General features: G+C 32.2%; 1 protein-coding gene across 4 annotated transcripts in view; it reads right to left on the minus strand.

The window, feature by feature from the left end:
- The window catches only part of LOC118202421 (uncharacterized), a 62,051-nt gene extending 45,770 nt beyond the window's left edge, over positions 1-16,281 (minus strand). For all 4 annotated transcript variants that reach the window (XR_015044080.1, XR_015044079.1, XR_015044078.1 and 1 more), the window contains exon 1: positions 16,102-16,281. Coding sequence is in view for 1 of the 4 variants with exons in the window: in XM_085827024.1 (XP_085683150.1) it covers positions 16,102-16,173 (72 nt within the window). In the remaining 3 variants the exon portion in view is untranslated. The remainder of the gene's footprint in view (positions 1-16,101) is intronic.
- Between the last annotated feature and the right edge of the window lie 8,250 nt (positions 16,282-24,531).

Raw genomic sequence — 24,531 nt, forward strand, 5'->3', positions numbered from 1 at the left:
AAAAAAAAATTTTACGGCTACATACAATTTTTTTGTGAAATACACATTTGCTGAAATTTTCCCTCTCTACCCATTTAATTCCTCTATGTATTTAATTTTCTTCTTTCTATCACTCTAATTTTTTGGTAATTAAGGTAATACTGTAGCTGACTAATGTTGTAAAGTTATTTTCTCCTTGCTTACCCTGTACCTTTGGGGAGTAATGGGAAAGCACGTCATGCTCCCATCAAAATGTTCAGAGTTTGAATACTGATGAGGGCATCATTGATATTTCATACTGCTTGTTTCGACAGTACGACAGCCTGATGACTCTACAATGTAACTGATAAAACTGATGATAAAAGTCCCTGTCAATAACATTAAAAAACTCTGATTTATTAAACTTTTCACCTTGCTAATTTCATTTCTGCAAAATCATTTATTAATTCTATGAAAATTCCCTATTTTTCTAACCACCTGAACTTTAATGCACAGCAGTAACCAGCTTGAGTGAAATTAAATATATAGCAGATTAATTCTTTCATGCATTTCAAATGATTAAGACCTTTGAATACTGTGGTTAAGATCCTCTGATCTAGATCTAATCCCAAACGGCTGGCTGCATATTTAGTTTTTGTGGTTTCCCTTAGAAAGTCCTAATGATGGTATCCCTCCCATTTGGAAGATAGTCATGTGCTTTATCATCTTCAAATAAACTAACTTTCATGTATTTCTTGTTCAATTAATTTTAGAGACCATTAGTTGACTAGCTGCATAGCAACCCATGACTAACTTAGACTAGGCTGAATTATTTATTGCACAAAGGTTATCTGCCTAAGGGAAGAAATGTTTTCATGGTGGACTTTCTATGGGAAACTGGTTTGTATCCATGTTACAAATAAGGAAAACACAAACTTCTAAGAACCCAGCACGTTTGCCAAAAATTGGAGGCTAAGCAAGAGAAGTTGTTAAAAGTTCTCAAATTACATCCTGTGTTAGATTACAAAGAACAGAAAAATTTTAATACTTTAATACTTGTTCTCATATGTAACCAATTTTTCTAAAAAAGTTTCAAGTATTTCTTTTGTGGAAGTTGAAACCTTGAAAACAGGCTGAATATATCAATTTTGAGCTTTGTCACAAGATATGGAAAGAGGGAAAATTTAATTTAATAACTGCATAATAAAGAGTGCTCGAAAAGGATTTTTACGGAGTAATTTCCTCAAATATTGATTTTTAATGTACACATCCAGTTATACAGAGGTTATTCAAATGAAAAGGTACAAAATGTCGTAACCAACAAACTGGTTGAAATTTAAATCTGCCACTTTAGCATAACAGTGAGGCACCTAAGGACGAAAATGTAGTTGTGCGCATACGTGAACAACTGCACATGATACAAGAGAGAAGTAGGCAGTTGTGTGTTCCGTCCAATTGATGGGCCAGTGCGTGCGTATGAGGACTTCACGGCATTCATATTGCAAAATTCGATGACTGAGGAGCAGTGAGGTGTTATCAGATTTCTGACTATGGAAGGGTTTAAACAGGCCGATATTCATCGCCCGATGATGGTCATATAAGAGTAGACAGTGCATCCAATAAGTTCGTGAGAAAGTGGAGAGCCAATTTTCGTAAAGGCCTGGAGTGTTTGAGACTAAGGCATTCAAATATGGTAATCATGCCCAAACTTATCAACAAGGTGAACGACTTGGTGGTAAGTGGTTCAACTCGGACAACGAACTGAAGGGCTGGCTCCTGTCATGGCAATTCTGGGAAGATTGAATCCTTCGGCTCTTGAAACAGTGGGATCATTGTGTTCAGGCATCTGGTGATTACGTGTGAATAAAGACTTCAGTATATCCATAGTGTTGTTTCATAAATTTTCATTTGAACAACCCTTATAAAATGTTTAAAAAAGCAGGCAATTTAGTAGAAACAACTTCTGCATACTGATTGACAGGATTGTGTATGTAGAAAATATAACATTTTATGTATCTTCCATTGAGTGAAATATCTAGTTGATAAAATAGTCAGTATATTTTAATATATTAAATAAAAATTGCCTTTGCTGTAAAATTTGGAAAATTACAACATCTCTTTCAACTTACTCACTTAGTAAATGATGATGATGCTGATTTAGAACTCAAATACTAAAGAATTCTTTGTCTTACTTTTGTTAAAAATTTCTTTATTTGCCGGCAAAATAAACAATACTTGCAAAATCAGTTATTTTCCAAGACTGATCCCTGGGCATTGGTGTTTCGGGGGGGGGGGCATTAACATGGTTTGTCAGAATTCCAGCTGAAAATATTTTCCCCTTTTCATTATGGGAAATCAAATGCAAATCTACTGCTGTGGGCAATCACATTTCAAACAGAACTGCTTCCAGTTACTTCAGTTAATTCAAATTATAATAGCCCCTTGCCATTCCTGTTTCCAGAAATACATTTAGGCTTCCAAGATTACACAGACTGCACATCTCCTATTTTACCTGCCTCAGAAAAATTCCTACACTGGAATTATCTCAAGAGATAATAACAATGTATTATCTGCATAAGTTTTCACAAAAAAGTGTAAAATTTTCATGGGAGTATGAATGCAGTCATTTCTTATTTTTTTTTTTAATTATAGACAATTATATATATATATTAAAAATTTTGACCATATTATTCATCATATTGTGAAATGATACTAAATATGTACAGTCAAAAGTCGTTAATTCGGACACCCATAATCCGGAATGATCTATAATCCGGACCTCAAAGCTAAAAACTTTCTGCGCATGCGCCGCGTTGACACATGCGCATAGGCGTTTACGCGTGCACGTAAGACTTTTTACCACTGCGCTTATGCGTTTGCGCAAGCGCAGACTACGTTTTCGCGTGCGCGTTTTATGTATAACGGACGGTATAATCTTAAATTATCTAATTATCTATTTCAGTTAATGTTGATGATTGCATTGTTACTTAATCTTCGAATTGGATCCGGTTTATTATTTTTTGCAGACTGTAAGAGCAATTTTATAAAAGTAAACTTGAACTTTTGATTATGTCAAATAGAATTTCCGTTTCTGGAGCTCCCAAAGGATCGTACAAAACGAAAGTCTGTTTCAATGTCCATCACACAAAAAGTGGAATTGCTGCAAAAAATGGATATAGACATGAAGAATGTGACAGAGAGGTTAGTGAAAACGAAAAAATTTTGATTGACAAGTTAGTCGGTATTCTCGGCACAGCAATTAACGGGACTTGAACAGCGGAACTTTGTAACTGAACAAGAAATCGTGTCTGTTTATAGAATTAAAGAGAAAGTATTATCACATAAAACGAAGCAACTTTAAACAACTTACATTGAAAGAAATGTTTAATAAAGTAAACAAATTAATATTGAGCTTCTTTCTTTGTAAATTTTGATACCCTTTAGATCATAATTGTTCTTTATTTCATAAATTAAGGTTTCATATTTTTAATTTTAGAATTTCTGCATGCTATCTTACGAGATTTAAACTGATGATCTATAATCCGGAAAAATCGATAATCCGGAATCGCCGAAGTCCCGACGTGTCCGGATTAACGACTTTTGACTGTATTATCACGACAAAATTTTAGTTTATACTATTTATCATTTACTATCTAAGACAATGGCATAAAAAATACATATACACAAGGATTTCAATTATCATGCGAAATATACAGTCTTCCTCAGTATGCTTTGGCAAACTGTGAAGATGTTTTAAATTCTAAAAATGCATAACGTTTGTTAAAACTAATTAAATAAAATGCAAGATTAAAAAATAGCTAAGTTACCTGGTAAATTTTTAAAGTTAGGAAATGCTTTTAATTTAAAAATCTGGGTACTAATTGAAATTTACTCAAAAAAAAACTCCCAAGAAACTTTAACCTTTTACGAAAGTCTTAATATCATAGTGTATAGAAATTAAATAAAAAATTTCCACTTCACTTATAGAACTCACATTTCTTTCTGAGCACATTTGTCATTAATTTAAAAATACCAAACTTTAATTTCAGATTAACATTAACCATGCAGTCAATTATTAAATGGAATTATTTAAATATTCCTGAATATTGCCCAAACTAAAGGAACTAATGCTAATTTCTGTGGAAGCAAAAATAACTATTCTACTCTATTAACTTTCTAAATTCCAACATTGTAAATCGAATTTAGCGGAACATGTAAGGGCCCTCTAAGGCCTTGGGCCCCTATGCAGTTGCATGTCTCGCATACCAATATTTCAACACTCAGTGTGGCAACATACGTGATTGGCTGTTTTTAGATTCTTTTTCTCAACTATAAATTTTTCTAAGATGGAATTCCATGCATTTAGTGAAAACTATACACTTCCTTTAGAATATAATAAAGTACATACAGAGAATTACTATTTTTAAATATGTTGTAATAAAATGTAATATATGAGTGCGCTGCAACCCTCCTGGTTGATACTATTTAAATATGTAGCATGATATATGGTACATGTCTTCTGTAGCGGCTTTGGCAAAATAGCTTTCGTGGTGTATTTCTGTATTGGCAAGAAAGGAATGGTTACTGATCTCTATACATGCAATGACACAAATGGTTAATGTCTAACCGGTTTTCCATAACAGCATTGTGTTGAAATACCTTCATTTACTTTTTTAAGATCACCCCGAAGTTCTTGGGAAAAGGTTTTTTTTTATTAACAACCACTTAGCAATTCTCGGGAAAGCTGAATGTGACCTGCAATCACTTGCCATTCTCAAGTCTTTGTTTCTTTCATAGTGGTCTGAAGAAGAAACATTGCTTTATTCCCTACAAAAAGTGGAACATGGGAGTCCTTCATCTGTGGTTAGTTTGCAGTGGAAAGTGAAAAATCTTCTCTCGTGATTTTGAAATTTCAGCTCTGTTAAGAGCAATTTTGGTTCGCTATGCCAACAGCATTCATATCCCTCTGAAAAAAGCTCCACTAGCTGGTAGCCTGATTTTCTGCTGCCTAACTTCAGAGCAACTTGTTTGGAATGGCCAGCTGCAGCAGGAGATGCCATCATTTTCGTCTTTGCAAGGTAGACATAATGCATTTAGACGATGATTAAAGAAATGACATAGTGAACTTTAAGAAAATATGACAACGTATTTATAAATAAGGTCCAAATTGCAAAAGTAGGAGAACATAAAATAAGATTAAATGACACCAAATGAAAGAAGCCATACATTTATTGAATCCAAAAAGCACTGAATTCCCAAACAGACAAACAAATAAAAAAATTGTTAATAATGGGACTGATTGAAGAAACCAATGCAGAAATTCCATTGTCTGTGTCAGGAAGAAAATTGGTACTTCACCTATGTATTGACTTTAGATCCCTTAATGCAGTTACGAAATCGGATGATTTCTTTATGGAAAATTCCAAAGGACTCTTATTCCATATTGGCATAGCCACTGTGATATCAACCATCGATTTGCTCGAGGGATATTGAGCCAGACCCTTGAAAAGAGAAAGTCAAGATTTAACATTTTCAAAACGCAGCTCAGCATCGATTTAAAGTCAGGCCTTTCAGACTATGCAACGCCGTTGCAACATTTCAGAGAGTGATGAACCAAACACTTGCTAAATACAAAGATTTCACTCGAACCTACATCGATGACATAGCAGTTTATTCAGAGAGTTGGAATGAACATTTATTACATCTTGACACCATTTTTTCAAAATTGTTAGATCTAAAGTTTTCAGAAAACCTCAAATGTTCCTTGGCTAAGACTCGCATTAAATACATAGAACATATCATCAACTCCGGCAGTCACGGTACTGATCCACAGAAAATCAAGGCTATCCAGAAACTAGCTAGACCTCAAAAAAATAAACAATTGAAAGGTATTCTAGGTCTATGTTTATAGAATAAATTAATTCTGTTTATAGAATTAAAGAGAAAGTATTATCACATAAAAAAACGAAGCAACTTAAACAACTTACATTGAAAGACATGTTGAATAACGAAAACAAATAAATATTAAGCTTTTTTTGTAAATTTTAATACCCTTTAATACCCTATCATAATTGTTATATTATGATATTAAAGAGTTAAAGAGAAAGAATTATAGAATTATAGAATTAAAGAGAAAGTATTATCACATAAAAAAACGAAGCAACTTAAACAACTTACATTGAAAGAAATGTTGAATAACGAAAACAAATAAATATTAAGCTTTTTTTGTAAATTTTAATACCCTTTAATACCCTATCATAATTGTTCTTTATTTCATATTTTACGGTTTCATATTTTTAATTTTATAATTTCTGCATGCCATCTTACCAGTTTTAAACTGATGATCTATAATCCGGAAAAATCGATAATCCGGAATCGCCCAAGTCCCGATTAACGACTTTTCACTGTATCCGTTTCAAAGATGAATGTTGTTATTGGCAATTACCAAGAATTATTGGTATCGGAATAAAAAAATTGCCGTTTGAGACCTTATTTTGGCCAACCTGGCTTTCCTAATCAAAGATTTATTTATAAATTGTTACGGTTGATCTTTACAATATGGTAACTGGTAGTTTGGCGACATTTTGGAGGCGATAAAGGTTACTACCTGGCACTTTGGTAATAATGTGAGCAGTACTCGGTTCCGATTATGCATTATTTTGTGTGAGGGAAATGAGAGATCATGGGATATGTCATGTGATATTAATGGACGAATTACGGTTCTTTAATCGGAAAAGGGGGGAAATCGGGAAAAAATCTGGAAATTTTGTATTTTGCTTTATTCTGTGTTGTGTGAAACAGTGTTCGTTAATTTTTGGATCCCATGGCCGTAACTAAAGTGAATTCGAAATGGGTATTTATGTATGTATTAATTTAATGTATGTGCTCATTTATATTTTAAGTACTGTTTTTGAATTTAATTATATTTTAATTAAATGATAGTTATTTTGTGAATTTTATGTTTGTAGGAATTTGGTATACGTTTTAGTTGAAGTAAACGTGCATGGAAATAATTTAAATATCTGACAATAAGTATTTGTAATGGTTGCGGTATGAATTTGTTGGTGAGGTGTATAATGTAATAGATGATTTAGAGGTAAAAGTTTTTGGATATTTTATTTATTTTATACGTGGAAATGTTCATTACTTTTTCGCGATCAGGTAATTTCATATATGTTCTTTTTACCGGGTTTAAAAATTGAGAAAATTACCATGTATTTTCGTGAAATTTTTCTAATTTATAAGAAAAAAACAGTGTACATGGATATAGTGAAGGGTGTGCGCAATGCCATTTTTGTGCAATTCTGGGATTTTTTTTAAGTAAAAATAAGTCGGCGTGTACATGGTTTAGTGATATTTTAATTAAATGATAGTTATTTTGTGAATTTTATGTTTGTAGGAATTTGGTATACGTTTAAGTTGAAGTAAACGTGCATGGAAATAATTTAAATATTTGATACTAAGTATTCGTAATGCTTGCGGTATGAATTCGTTGGTGACGTGTATAATGTAATAGATGATTTAGAGGTAAAAGTTTTTGGATATTTTATTTATTTTATATGTGGAAATGTTCATATTTGGAAAGGGTAAATACTTGGTTGATCTTTACATTATGGTAACTTGGCGATTTTTTGGCGAAATTTTGGTGACCAACTCTCCTACAGCAACCCTCTATTTTTTTTTCCCCGCCGCCATTTTGTCTTCACGAAGTAAAGACATGTTTCTTTTCTTTTTATCTCCTGAACACTTCTTCCAACAATCTACTAGCCGAATTACACTTATGCTAGAAATTTTATCAAACAAAACTGCTTAATCATGACAAATATTCACTGCAAAATTAGGAAAAACTGCACAATACCATCCTCCTTACGCATTTTTCAAAATAACACATACACATAAACCATGTACACGCCGACTTATTTTTACTTAAAAAAACATCTCAGAATTGCACAAAAATGGCATTGCGCACACTCTTCACTATATCCATGTACACTGCTTTTTTCTCATAAATTACAAAAATTTCACGAAAATACATGACAATTTTCTCAATCTTTAAACCCGGTAAAAAGAACATATATGAAATTACCTGATCGCGAAAAAGTATTTACCCTTTACAAATATGAACATTTCCACATATAAAATAAATAAAATATCCAAAAACTTTTACCTCTAAATCATCTATTACATTATACACGTCACCAACGAATTCATACCGCAAGCATTCCAAATACTTAGTATCAAATATTTAAATTATTTCCATGCACGTTTATTTAAACTTAAACGTATACCAAATTCCTACAAGCATAAAATTCAGAAAATAACTATCATTTCATTAAAATATCACTAAACCATGTACACATCGACTCATTTTTACTTAAAAAAACATCCTAGAATTGCACAAAAATGGCATTGCGCACACTCTTCACTATATCCATGTACACTGCTTTTTTCTCATAAATTAAAAAAATTTCACGAAAATACATGACAATTTTCTCAATCTTTAAACCCGGTAAAAAGAACATATATGAAATTACATGATCGCGAAAAAGTATTTACCCTTTACAAATATCAACATTTCCACATATAAAATAAATAGAATATCCAAAAACTTTTACCTCTAAATCATCTATTACATTATACACGTCACCAACGAATTCATACCTCAAGCATTACAAATACTTAACATCAAATATTTAAATTATTTCCATGCACGTTTATTTCAACTTAAACGTATACCAAATTCCTACAAACATAAAATTCACAAAATAACTATCATTTCATTAAAATATAATTAAATTCAAAAACACTACTTAAAATATAAATGAGCACATACATTAAATTAATAAAAATTACCTTACAATCCTAATTACTTTAAACTAAATCATTGCTAATAACAATTTTCCCAATAATACCAAATTCCTTTCCACCTTACATTTCCAACAATGCATAAAAATAATTAAAAATACTAACTTACCTAATCTCCTTCAGAATCTTCATTACGTGGCGGATACACTTTTCTTCATTCTCTTTCCGAATCTTTAAAATCATACTTATCTTTCAAAGCAAGATACCAGGTAAAATAAATAACATAATAAAACATGTTTATTTCTCTCTCACACAACCTTAAAAAACATTTTTTACTATCCTTTTCAATACCACTAAATACCCATTTCGAATTCACTTTAGTTACGGCCATGGGATCCAAAAATTCACAAACACTATTTCACACAACACAGAATAAAGCCAAATACAAAATTGCCAGATTTTTCCCCGATTAAAGAACAGTAATTCATCCATTAATATCACATGACATATCCCATGATCTCTCATTTCCCTCACACAAAATAATGCGTAATCAGAACTGAATACTACTCACATTCTTAACAAAGTCTAACTAACCTAATCTTCTTCCGAATCTTCCTTACATGGTGGATATACTTTTATTATGGATTCAATAAAATTACTGAACGATTTTTTTTTCCGAATTTGATAGAATTTGATAAAAAAAAAATTCTCTTTATCACATCTACAATTCACTTTAGACAGCGCCATACAATCCCAAAATTATTCAACCCTACTTCACACAACATACAATGAAGCTTAATCCCCCCTTTTCCGATTAAAGAACCGTAATTCGTCCATTAATATCACATGACATATCCCATGATCTCTCATTTCCCCCACACAAAATAATGCGTAATCGGAACTGAGTACTGCTCACATTATTACCAAATTCCCAGGTAGTAACCTTTATCGCTACCAGTTACCATATTGTAAAGATCAACCAAATATTTTTTCGCGATCAGGTAATTTCATATATGTTCTTTTGGTTGATCTTTACAAAATGGTAACTGGTAGTTTGGCGACATTTTGGAGGCGATAAAGGTTACTACCTGGGACTTTGGTAATAATGTGAGCAGTACTCAGCTCCGATTACGCATTATTTTGTGTGGGGGAAATGAGAGATCATGGGATATGTCATGTGATATTAATGGACGAATTACGGTTCTTTAATCGGAAAAGAGGGGGAATTTGGACAAGTATCTGTGGATGTATATTATTTTGTATTAAGCTTCATTGTGTGTTGTGTGAAGTAGGGTTGAATAATTTTGGGATTGTATGGCGCTGTCTAAAGTGAATTGTAGATGTGATAAAGAGAATTTTTTTTTTATCAAATTCTATCAAATTCGGAAAAAAAAATTGTTCAGTAATTTTATTGAATCCATAATAAAAGTGTATCCACCATGTAAGGAAGATTCGGAAGAAGATTAGGTTAGTTAGACTTTGTTAAGAATGTGAGTAGTATTCAGTTCTGATTACGCATTATTTTGTGTGAGGGAAATGAGAGATCATGGGATATGTCATGTGATATTAATGGATGAATTACTGTTCTTTAATCGGGGAAAAATCTGGCAATTTTGTATTTGGCTTTATTCTGTGTTGTGTGAAATAGTGTTTGTGAATTTTTGGATCCCATGGCCATAACTAAAGTGAATTCGAAATGGGTATTTAGTGGTATTGAAAAGGATAGTAATAAATGTTTTTTAAGATTGTGCGAGAGAGAAATAAAGATGTTTTATTATGTTATTTATTTTACCTGGTATCTTGCTTTGAAAGATAAGTATGATTTTAAAGATTCTGAAACAGAAGTAAGAAAAGTGTATCCGCCACGTAATCAAGATTCTGAAGAAGATTAGGTAAGTTAGTATTTTTAATTATTTGAGGATATTATTTTTATGCATTGTTGTAAATGTAAGGTGGAAAGGAATTTGGTATTATTGGGAAAATTATTATTAGCAATGATTTAGTTTAAAGTAATTAGGATTGTAAGGTAATTTTTATTAATTTAATGTATGTGCTCATTTATATTTTAAGTAGTGTTTTTGAATTTAATTATATTTTAATGAAATGATAGTTATTTTGTGAATTTTATGTTTGTAGGAATTTGGTATACGTTTAAGTTGAAATAAATGTGCATGGAAATAATTTAAATATTTGATATTAAGTATTTGTAATGCTTGAGGTATGAATTCGTTGGTGACGTGTATAATGTAATAGATGATTTAGAGGTAAAAGTTTTTGGATATTCTATTTATTTTATATGCGGAAATGTTGATATTTGTAAAGGGTAAATACTTTTCCGCGATCATGTAATTTCATATATGTTCTTTTTACCGGGTTTAAAGATTGAGAAAATTGTCATGTATTTTCGTGAAATTTTTTTAATTTATGAGAAAAAAGCAGTGTACATGGATATAGTGAAGAGTGTGCGCAATGCCATTTTTGTGCAATTCTGGGATGTTTTTTTAAGTAAAAATAAGTCGACGTGTACATGGTTTAGTGATATTTTAATGAAATGATAGTTATTTTGTGAATTTTATGCTTGTAGGAATTTGGTATACCTTTAAGTTGAAATAAACGTGCATGGAAATAATTTAAATATTTGATACTAAGTATTTGTAATGCTTGCGGTATGAATTCGTTGGTGACGTGTATAATGTAATAGATGATTTAGAGGTAAACGTTTTTCAATATTTTATTTATTTTATATGTGGAAATGTTCATATTTGTAAAGGGTAAATACTTTTTCGCGATCAGGTAATTTCATATATGTTCTTTTTACCGGGTTTAAAGATTGAGAAAATTGTCATGTATTTTCGTGAAATTTTTCTAATTTATGAGAAAAAAGCAGTGTACATGGATATAGTGAAGAGTGTGCGCAATGGCATTTTTGTGCAATTCTGGGATGTTTTTTTAAGTAAAAAATAAGTCGGCGTGTACATGGTTTATGTGTATGTGTTATTTTGAAAAACGCGTAAAGAGTATGGTATTGTGCACTTTTTCCCAATTTTGCAGTGAATATTTGTCATGATTAAGCAGTTTTGTTAGATAAAATTTCTAGCATAAGTGTAATTCGGCTAGTAGATTGTTGGAAGAAGTGTTCAGTAGATAAAAAGAAAAGAAACATGTCTTTACTTCGTGAAGACAAAATGGCGGCGGGGAAAAAAAATAGAGGGTTGCTGTAGGAGAGTTGGTCGCCAAAAAAACGCCAAGTTACCATAATGTAAAGATCAATCATTGTTATAAGGGTTAGAGGAAATTTATTTTTATTTTTTGGAGAAAATCGCGCTAATTTCTTCTTTAATGAATTGCGAGAGATATGGATCACAGATGAAGATCGTTAGAATATTTTTTTTTTTTTTTGGTGGTACTTATCAATATACGACATGTAAAATACTTAAAAATATGTAAGTACATATTATTCTTTTACTTTATAATTGTATACTTCAATTTTTATTAAAAAATTAATACACTGTTTTCAAAAATTCCTGAGATATTTATTGTCACATGGATTTTCATGTTAAATAATTGTAGCCTATAAAACTTATTTTAAAGTATTTGAATTTAAGTAATATTTTAATTCCTTTAAACATTGGTATGTTTTTTATTCGATATTCAATTTAAGTAATATTTTAATCCAATTAAATGTTGGCGCAATGTTTTTATAGTGGTGTTTTTATTCTATTATACAGTCAAAAGTCGTTAATTCGGATACCCATAATCTGGAATGATCTATAATCCGGACCTGAAAGCTACAAACTTTCTGCACATGCGCACAGGCATTTACGAGTGCGCGTAAGACCTTTACGGCTGCGAATATGTTTGTGCGCATGCGCGTTTAATGTGTAATGGACGGTATAAGCTAAGCTAAAATTATCTAATTTAGTTAATGTTGCAGATTGCGTTGTTCCTTAATCTTCGAATTGGATCCGGCTTATTGTTTTTTGCAGACTGTTAGAGCAATTTCATAAAAGTAAGCTTGAACTTTCGATTATGTCAAATAGAATTTCCGATATATATTTATTAATATGTAATTTGTATCTACAAAGCGAAAGTATGTTTCGAAATAAAAAATCTGTATCAATTTCACGCCGCGGATTGGAAGTTGATCTGTCAGCACTATCCTTATCTTCAGGGCAGATGTTTTTATTTTATTTGGCTTATAATTCCTTACTAAGTGTAGTATTTCATCTCGATGTACTCCGTCTTTGATATGATTTAAGTCAAGTTCTCGTCATTATATTTCGCTTCCGATAGTGAAGGAAGTGATCCAGAGGTTATTGAAAACAAAAACATTTCGATTGATAAGTTAGTCGGTATTCTCAACACAGCAATTATAGGACTTGAACAGCGGAACTTTGTAACTAAACAAGAAATTATGCTTGTTTAATAGAATTAAAGAGAAAGTATTATCACACGAAACGAAGCAACTAACATTGAAAGAAATGTTGGGTTTTCATCCGCAGAGAACCTATTGGCACTTTGGGAAAGAACCCGTTGGTGCCATTGAAGTTTTTACTCGCCAAGCTCGCGCCGCCGAGCCGTAAACATGATTTTTAGTGCATGTAAATTCAAGTTAGCAAACAAAACAATATATTAAGTATATGGTAGTAAATATTCCCAGAGAATAAGCATGTAGATGTAAAACTAACCGGTTAAACGTGATATACGAAAATAAACCTGTCTTTATCATAATATATTTCACAATACAAATAACCTTCAACAGTAATCAAATTTTCTTCAATAGCATTGTTAATAAAACTAAAACTTTATATATTTTATTATTTTTCAAGTTATTTGAACTGTACTCCTTACACCAGCAGTGGTTTGCTAATTTTGATGACCATGGGGGATGCATCAAACTACTCTGTCATCTTAGATAATCAATAATATTTTTTATTTCAATTTAATCAGCTATTTATGTCGCACCTGCCATCCTTTGAAAAGTTATTCTTAGAAAAGCATTAACAATATAGTATCTTGTTAAAATTTTATGCCATAAAACTTGGAGCCGAGAAATGGCATCTATCGACGAAAACTTCTTTAATTATACGAAAATATTTCTATCTATTCGTTGTTAAAAAATAACGTGGAAAATCAGAAAAATAATAATAAATAAGAGAAGAATATAAATCTCCAAATGCAAACAACGACAGTGAGATAATTCAACAAAATGAACGCAAGAGAAAAGGTTGCAACCTTCAAACAAGCAAATAGAATGTATCCGATAGGTTACCAGGTTTGAACTATTATTGCCAAAGTTGGCGATGTTTACATTTACCGGGTTATCTGCGGAAGTGCTTCCGAAATGTTTAATAAAGTAAACAAATAAATATTAAGCTTTTTCTTTTTGTAAATTTTGATACCCTTTAGATCATAATTGTTCTTTATTTCATAAATTACGGTTTCATATTTTTAATTTTGTAATTTCTGCATGCCATCTTACCAGATTTAAACTGATGATCTATAATCCGGAATTGCCGAAGTCCCGACAAGTGCTGATTAACGACTTTTGACTGTATGAAAGTAATAATTTAACCTTACTTTAGCATTTTATAATCTTAGTAAACGTATTTATTTACATTTGCCAGTCATCTTAAAAAACGTTTTCAACAAAAAATTAATCCATTATTTTTAACGATATTTTTTTTTGCTTAAGTTTCGAATATTTTAGTATGTGTAAAATATGTATAAACAGCATTTTTCAAGATGGCTGACGACTGTAAAAACCATGCCAATAATTGTGGCAATGTAAATCGCCAAACATCCGTGCAACCGTCTACCAAAATAACACCAAGGTTTCAATAATACACTAAAGCTTCAGAAGTGTTAAGTTGTTTTGTATTATTTTAAATCTCGCTAGCTGTAAGGAATAAGTTTTACATTAATTTTTAGTTTTGTGTTGTATTCACAATAAGGATTAATAAAAGGCAATGACACGATTTAACAGGCAGAGATAAATTCTAAGGGTGGGCAATTAATTACAAATAATTAAATTAAGTAGTTAGATACCCTTAGTTATTAATTATAAATTTACATGGCTGCTATTGAATTTAATTTCAGTTTTTAAAAATATGTATTAAAAAAAGCACTATATAAGTCACAATCTAAAAACATTTCATGGGATAAAATGCATGTGATTTACAACACTAATTCTTAAAAAATAATAGAATAATTATACACTAAAAGCTACAATACATAACAACACACAAAAAATATTTATGATTAATTACAAATAATTAAATTAAGTAGTTAGATACCCTTAGTTATTAATTATAAATTTACATGGCTGCTATTGAATTTAATTTCAGTTTTTAAAAATATGTATTAAAAAAAGCACTATATAAGTCACAATCTAAACACATTTCATGGGATAAAATGCATGTGATTTACAACACTAATTCTTAAAAAATAATAGAATAATTATACACTAAAAGCTACAATACATAACAACACACAAAAATTATTTATGCATCTTTTTGAAAACTTCCCAGACATTCTGGTTAATTTATGTAAAATTTCCTTCTCTTTCTTTGAATATTTACTTGAAAAATAACTTTCATTCTCTGCATGTATTCAGTTTCTTCCTCAATAGGTTTCCTAATTTTGAATTTAATTGAAGATCTATGTTACACTAAAAAATTTCATGTATATGGAATGTATAGAAGAAACTGCTAATTTTATTACTACAGAACCAGAGACTCACAAAGACTGCATAAGGTGGAAAAATAACTAGTGCCAGCCATGAAGCATTAAGACTTAACCAATAATCTTTCAAATTATCCATTTTCAATTTCTTTATTAATAGGAAAATTTTTTTCTATAGATGCCTGGCCATGAGACGAAATTAAGAGGCATTTCTGATATTTTGCATGCTTATGTGTAGTGAAAAGAAGGAAAGATACACGTGGTTAAACTTTTGGTATAAGATGTAGAAAATTCAAATAATATTTTCATTGTTCTCCCAAAAAGTTTCCAAAATATAAGAAATTCATCACAAATTTCTTGTAAATTGCAGCCGTTATGCTGTACCATGAAAATATATTTAATTTCGTCAGATTATTCTGGAAGCGTAATTTAAATATTAAAATGGCTTGGAACTCATTTCGGAAATAATTAACAGAATCACGTGCATGCTTACGGAGATATTTATAACATATTTATACTTCTGACAACCACAACTTTAAACATGAAAGTATAGACAAATTTAAACACTTAAGGTATATCTAAATATCTGAGCAACGAGTAGAAGCGTTTGACGTTCTAAAGTAACAACAGCGTCTATACAAAATAAAAACTTACCACATTCTCATCATCCATACATCGCTCTAGTTTTCGTTTGTAATGTTCTACGAATTGCATTGGCGACGACATTTTAATATCCTTAAAATAACTTATTTACTGTAATCCAAACTCAAAACTCACTTTTCGATGTTTATGTACCTTACGCAACATCACGGAGTATACAACATGCAAGACTAAGGTACTATTATTGTTGCCAGATTGTCATACCTATTTTCTATTCTTTGTTAGTAATCGGCACCCTGGTGGTTAAGCACCGCAGTTCAATGTATTTCAATAGTATTTATAACATGAACACGGAGCCTCTTCCTTTCCATTTAAATTATAACGTACAGTCTTAGGGTCGAGCATTACTACTATCCCGAAAACGCATAACATAAATAGCTCTTAGTTTATACACAGCGTATATGAAATGAAAAATTTTAGAGTTTTATTTCACCTATCTTTACTTTCTTTCTTACAAAAATTCACCTCTTTGACCTCTAACGATTATGCAGTCAGATTTGCAGCCAATTTGTTAACTAGCTTTTGCTCCTAACTTTTAAAATTAAAATCGAAAGCTTCTAAAAGTAGGAGTGGCTCCATCACATCTAAGAGAAAAAATATACATAAGGTTTAATTTACAGCCGCTGTCCATCCAATCTTAATACCTTCTTGTCGAGCCGGTGTCAAAGGTCGAAGGTCCCGTTTGTCAAGAATTCAAACTTAAGTCACACCATTTTCTTTTCCAGCTGTATCGACGTAAATCATATCAGTGATCAGCTCAAGTATATTCAGTAGTGAATTATTAATTTTCAGTATAGAAACTGTGAAAATCCAGGTTTAAGATATCGCGTAAACGTTTGTCAAAGAATGAATCCTATCAGTTTTTTCGTTTTGTACCATATTCCTCAATTTCCTGCCCACCAAGGTTTCTAAAATACCAAAAACAATAACAATTGTTGACAAATAATTACGACAAAATAGCATCGTAATCGACAAATTACGACAAAATAGCATCGTAATCTGTTTTCACAAGTTGACAACATTGTTTGCAACTGCGAAATTCCAGTAAGGATACGAGAGCGTGCGTATCGAATGCTCGACGTATTTTTTTTAAATTGTTCTTTCAATTTTTAAAACTTTGTTATGATTAAGTCATTAACTTTTCAAGATTTATTAATCCCGTCCTGGAATTCCAATTAGAGAACATTATAAAACAAGTTCTCAGCTTGTTTCAGTCTTAAAAAAACGCGCTTCTTGGAAGAGAACACATTTCTGATATTGACAAAAAATCTTTCCGGAAATTGAATTTTTTAAAATGTGCAAAATAGCGAATTGGGCTGAAGTTGACAGCCGCCAGTATTACAGTCTAGAACAGAACCTAGATTACATTATGCTATTTGAGTATGCCAAAGCATGCGAGGGAGATCTACAGGAACCAGCCCATTCGCCTGGAATCGAGCATGCTTCGAACTACCAATATTCAGGGGCCTTAAATACATGGTCACTGCTGGTGATAAAAGATAAAAGATAAAGATTGAAAGAAAGGCATACTAAAACTACTAAAATGTTAGCTTTCAATTAATTTTTTTTTCCATTCAAATACAGTAACTTATTCCAGAATAGTATTTTCAAAAAATAGTTTTTGTTTTAAATACAAAATGCAAAAGTTTCATTTTAAATTTTACACTTTTCTGAAATTTCAATTACTACTACATGAACATATAGAGAATTTGAGTTTCAGAAAGCAGCGCCTCCTTATACTCTATATCAGGTGAAGAACATCGGTAAAACAAAAAGACGTCAGTTACTTCGTCGATGCTTAGCTGAGACAAGGTAATAAAATATGGATAACAACTTAAAATCTAAATGCTGTTTGATTGAACTATGAATGATATTACAATATCAAAACCAAATTCATTATTTTTTCACGCTAGCGAAAATCTCATTTTTTAGAAAAAAGAAATCCAGTATAAAAATTATTTCCAAAGAAGAAAATACAATAATATCTAAAGGTAACATTTATAGCTATTAAAATGTTTTGTGAGTTACTTTTAAATTAATTATTTACGTTTTATGCCGTTAATACAACAGAAGCTTACGACCAGGAAGAACTTTCATCGTTTCATGGGATATTTTGGTCGCAGTGGCTAATCGCACCGACGGTGCGAATAGCTAACAGGCTATTCACACTACCTACTTTTGCGCATGCGCAAAATCAGCCCAGGTACCAGCATTTTACGCCGATTTGCGTAAGGCAGGCGGTAGCGAGAGCGAATGTTGTTAATAGTTCACCAGGAAGAGAATAATTTGCAAGTAATAATTATCAGTTACAAAGACGAGGTCAATCTATATACATGATAATGTTCAGGAAATTATTAGATAAAATAGGGATTTAATGATGATTCTAATTGCAAGCGAGGACGAGTAATTAGTTAAAAAATCTTTAGTGTATTGACAAAAAGGCTACAGAAATTACCTAAATTCTTTTATTTAACAGAGGAATTTTTATGCAAACTTAGACGCTATTTTTATAGCATTTTTATAGCATAGCATTTTTTTTTGCAGAATTTATTATTCAATAAGAAAACTTACTGAAAATTATAATATTCTTATATATTCATTACTTTTTCAGTATCCACACACCACAAGTATTTCTATAAAAAAAATAAGCAGGGATGCAGAATAATTCATTTAATAGTTGATATAATAGTTGATATAACTTAGCTTTTAACTTATTTCATGTCTAAATTTTCTATACAGAAATCCTCTGTCTAATTTTTAGCATCTTTTATGGGACGAAATTTTTCAAAGAGAAATGAATTAAAGTCTTGATTGTGCAAAACACATCTTTAAAGCTAAATGTATTCTAAGAAGTACAAAGAATGTAAACAAGATTTTGTCGTCCCCCCCAATCAGACATTTAAACTATTCAAACCGTTCAGGAAAAGGATAAACATTGCGAACATAAAAATCTACCCTTTTTTTATACATACATTAATAAAAGGAAATGTGTTCCTTCTTTTTATAAGAAAAGGAACCCATTTTCCTTTCTAAACTTTTGAAAGTCGCCAACGCGTAAGAATTGATAAACTACGCCAAGGTTGAAACCCACCTTTAAAAAAAAAAGATTCACTGCAACAGTTCGCGTACTTAGAATCCGTTCCTTTCGATGGGGTTCAATTGACGGATCTGACAACTCAATGCGCATGCGTGGTTAATGTTGGTGCGAATAGCTTAAACGGCTAATCGCACCGGTGGTGCGAATAGCATCGGCCTATTTTGGTCAACATTTTCCGCGATTCCGAGGTATGCAGATATATGCGACGACAAACGCTGAGAGTTTACGGAAGTTAGCGAATCTCACGTGACCGATGGCAACACTAAGAGGTTACCGTAATTTGCTCGAAAATTAAAAAATGAAGCGAAATGTAATTTTTGGAAGTAAGCAATACAGGTTTTTGCCATTTTGCTTGCACGTGCTACTGTGGTAGCAAGGTACGTAGTTTTAGCGCTGATATTTTGTGTTTTAATTATCTTATTTTAGTTATGGGTTTGTCTAAGCAATCTAAAAAGATGAAAATACTCATAATCGGGGATTCTATGATTAAATATTTACAAGAATATTTGTCTGCGAATTTACCTGATTACGAAGTTGATTTTCGTTGCTTTCCAGCAGCTAGGATTGAAAGGTTGACACGTGAGATTGCCTTTATGAACAATCATTTTCATTTAGTTTTGGTCCACGTTCGTACCAATAATTCAAATGACGATTTAGATGAAATTCATCGTAAATATGGTTGCCTATATAAGGGAATTGAACGATTAAACCCGAAGGTCATTCTGTTTTCAGGTGTTCTCCCACGATGCACGGATTTATATCGAGATTGTAACCCGTATCACCTACAAGAACTTAATAGGAAGATACTAAAATTCAAGACTTCTGGCAACATACGAAGGTAAAGATGGGTTTTTCTTTTGCAGCTCTTTTTACTATTCTTGGAGTACTTGTTTATCCAGAGATGGTTTACACCTAAATCGGAGAGGTAATCAGCAGCTGGGGAAAATTTTTGTAAAAGATATCAGGAAACGTTTGACTGTTGCAGAGGTAAGTGCACCATTTTGTTCTACTTCCCTTAGCAGTTTCCCAGCATTAACCAGTATTCCTTCTGTTCTGAGCACTCATTTTGGATAGTAATCTTGGTGCTTCTGTTTCCAAACGACTCTTTACAGATGTTGTGAAACATTCTTTAGTTTCCAGTGTTCGGGTTTGTAATTCTAGAGATTTTTTGTGCCATGTTTCTTCTAAACCGCTTTATTCAGATGTTATGAAGCATGATTGTTTTACTAGCTCTGTTTTGAATACTAATCCCAGTATTCCGAGTTTATCAGATTTTCCACTTCTTGAATATTCACTTGGCACTAGTGTAAATTTTTTGGATCCACCTCCTAAGCCACTTTACTCAGATGTTTTAAAACATGGATTTTCTAGTACGATTTTGGATAGCAGTTTCAGTGTTTTGGATGTATTGGATTTTCCAGCTCTCGAATGTACTGTCCACACTACATCAGGTGTTTTAAATTCTACTGGATCTCAACTTCCTGATACTGCAGCTATTTCTGAACTTCCTGGAAATTCAATGTCTAATTCTCAACCTGCAGGTTCTTCGGATTCCAATTCATCATTATCTCATCTTGGTATCAGTTTAAATTCTTGTACTTCCATGTCGAATTTTCCAGTTTTTAAGGGTTCATTTGTTTGCTCTGATTCAGATTTGCAGAATACTACTACATCTGTATCTAAATTTTCTTTTACGTCGTTAGTCAGTTCTCAGCCTACTGGCTTTTGTGGCTCTGTTTTACATCTACGTGCTTATTATCTGTGAATTTTTGCTACCATATGCTTAATATATTGTTTTGTCTGCTAACTTGAATTTACATGCACTAAAAATCACGTTTACAAAATATAACGTTTACGGCTCGGCTCATCGTCGCTGAACCGCGAGCTTGGCGAGTAAAAATGCAACGGGTTCTCTGCGGATGAAAACCCAACAAGTTTTCTATTCTTAAAAATTATACAGAATGTTCTAACATTAAGTTTGGGTGGTGCAAATGATTCTAATCAGGGTGAAAGTAATGTACAGAAATGTGAAAATGGGTATGGTGAAGAAAACTGCAAAGTTATTACCTCTGTTAACCCAAATATAAAGACTATAATTTGTCCATGTTGTAAGAAAGATTTCTCTTGTAAAGAAACTTTATCAAGACACAAATGTAACTGTAAAATTTTAAATAAGGATAATTTATGTACTACCATAAAGAATGACGAAATAGAAAATACATATCCAAGAATGTGCGAGGTATGCATGAAATCATATGCTTCAAGACAGTCATTTTTTAATCATAAAAAAGGTGTAAATCTGCGTTTTCTGAAATTGATTCAAAATCATATATTTGTGAGGACTGTGAGATAGACTGTAAAACCTGCAGTAACCTTTTTCATCATAAGAAGTTTTGCTATTCTAAAAATAATTTAAATATTCGTAAACTGTGTATTTTTCCTGATTGCAAGGCAACCTTCCGGTTTATTAGTGATCATAATAAACATTTGGCTGAATTTCACAATTGTGAGATGGCTGTGAAGGAGCTTACATTTTCATCAATGGTGGAGTTTCAGCTGTGGTTAGAATCTCATTCTAAGGAAACATTCAGTTCTTTTAAGAAGTATTCTGGGAGTAAACATAAAGTTAATAAAACATACCATTATTACTGTTGTCACTTCAATGTAACACAAAAAAAAAACCAGTGCCAATATCAAGTAGAAAAAATCTTAAAGATTCTTTACCATTAGGCTTCAGATGTCCATCCAGAATTTTAGTTTCTGAGGAACAAGATCTTGTGACAGCTATTTTTTATTAAGGTCACAATCATGAGCTGTCATTTGAAAATACCAAATTTCAACAGCTTAGTCAGAATTGTCGTGATCAAATCAAAACTTATGCTCAGTTAGGTGTTTCCATTGATCAAATTCAGGAATTTATCCGAGATGGAAGTGGATCACGTGATAATAGAGAGAGCTTAAGTATTAAAGATAATTTTGTAACACGTAGAACTATAAATTACTATGTAAAGTGTGTAATGATTTCTTCTCTTAGTGATGATTCACTTTCTGTTGCTGCCATGGTTGAGAAACTTAGGCAGGAATCGTATGACCCTATTCTTATTTACAAACCTCAAGGAAAACCAACACTGTATGGTTCGAAAGGCCTTGACACACTGTCTTTTGCAAATAAGTCTTTTGCACTAGGATTGCAGACAAAGGAGCAAAAAGAAATGATGATTAAAGGTTGTAGCAGGATTTTATGTATAGATTTTACTCACAAAACAAATCAGTACGATTTTTATTCGCTAAATTTAATTGTCCCAGATGAATTTGGTAGTGGTTACCCCGTAGCACATTTTATTTCAAATCAGTTGGATCAGGATACGATGTACAATTTATTTCTTAGCATCAAATGTGTAATACCTGAGCTTAATATTAATTGTTTAATGACAGATGATGATAAAACTACACATCCTGCATTTGAAAAAGCATTTGATCCAGGTATTAAACATATACTATGTAAATGGCATGTACATCGTGCATGGCAACGTAGTTTATTTCGAATGGTTTCAAGTCAAAAACTTAGGGATGAAATTTATTTTAATTTAGTTATACTGCTTGAAGAAACTAATTCTTCTTTATTTATTTCTATGATGGATAATTTCCTTCAAAAGTTTCGAGCTGTTGCATCATCGTTTCTAAATTATTTTGAGGAGTATTATTATTGCCGAGCAAGTCTGTGGTCAATGGCATACAGAAACTTCCCTCATGCATTCACAGATACTAACATGTATTGTGAGTCATTTAACAATAAATTGAAAACTATGTACTTAAAACGTAAATTTAACAGACACCTCGATAATTTAATTAATGTGCTTTTAAAAATTGAAGAAGATATTTACATGGCTTATAAGTATAAAGTTGAAATTAACTGTAAAGAGAGCATCTACCCGCCAACTTATAATAAACGACATGAATCTGGAATGAAAATACCTGATAGCGATGTAACAAAAACACATCCTTGTTTGTGGTCTATAAAATCACAAGACACGTAAAAATATTCAATATACAGTTAAGCGGTTGCATGAACTATGTTCAGAAACAGATCATTGTTATTCAAAGTGTATTAACCTCTCCTGTCTGAATCTGTGTCATCATTTATGTAATTGTAATTGTCCAGACTTCAGCACACTATGTAAACACATACATAAAATACATTCAATTACATGCAGGCAACCAAGTCCTTCTGTAATTGCAACAGATATCCTTAAAGCAGAAAACTCCTCCCCTCTAGAATTGATTAAAAAATTTAATGCTATTTCAGATACACTGAACCTAAAATTAACACTTGTAGGACTTAAATGCCTGAATTATTAGTTATGTTGCCGCATCCGACATCCCAAAGGATATTAATACCTAGTATAACAAAGAATTTAAAAGATATAGTTTCTAATTGTAAAGGTGCAATAAAATCAAACCATTTGAAAGATTTTTCTGATAAAATGCCATTTACTCAGGTTGCTCCAAATTTAAAATTATCACGTCAAACTCTGTTTCGCACAACATCTATGAAAGGTATAAAACGTAAAATTCTAGATTATCCCGATACTTATAATAAAAAAAAATGTCAAGGAAGGTTTGTTAGGGTTATCAAATAATATTAATGTGAATGATCATAAATCATCACAGGATACCATAATTAAGGTTAAGGGTAGCAATTTACAATTCTTTTACCCCTGAGCTTAATGTATTCGATATTGCTAAATGTGTTCTGCGAGCTGGGGGAAACACTTCTAACATTTCTCGATATAAACCTGCTTGGCCAACGGGCTGCAACTCGTCGGCCAAGCAGGTCCCACACGTGCTCTACTGGATTCAAGTCCGGTGAGAATGCTGGCCCGTCCATACGGGTGATATCCTCCGATTGAAGGCATTCGCTTACGATGTTTGCACGGTGAGGACAGGCGTTGTCATCCATGAACACAAATGGTGCGCCCATGGCGCCCCGAAACAAACGTACATGTTGTTCCAGAATGACGTCCCGATAGATTTGGCTTGTCATAGTTCCAATTTGAACATGCAGGTCAGTTCTGTAACCCAGAATACTTCCAACCCAAACGAGTACTCCTGCACCACCGTAACGGTGTCTTTCAATGATATTTTCTTGGTGGTTACGGATACCTGGAGCTCTCCATATGAAAATCCGGCGAAACTCAGACTGCAAGCTAAACCTGGACTCGTCGGAAAACATCGCACAAGCCCACTGTTGCGGTGTCCACAATGCATGCTCTCTACTCCAGGCTAACCGCAGGCGACAGTGAGTTGCAGTAAGTGGAACGCTTCTG

The sequence above is a fragment of the Stegodyphus dumicola genome, chromosome 11 (genome assembly GCF_044657685.1).
Source record: "Stegodyphus dumicola isolate Sdum_Otavi_A_Nest chromosome 11, ASM4465768v1".
Classification (NCBI taxonomy): domain Eukaryota; kingdom Metazoa; phylum Arthropoda; class Arachnida; order Araneae; family Eresidae; genus Stegodyphus; species Stegodyphus dumicola.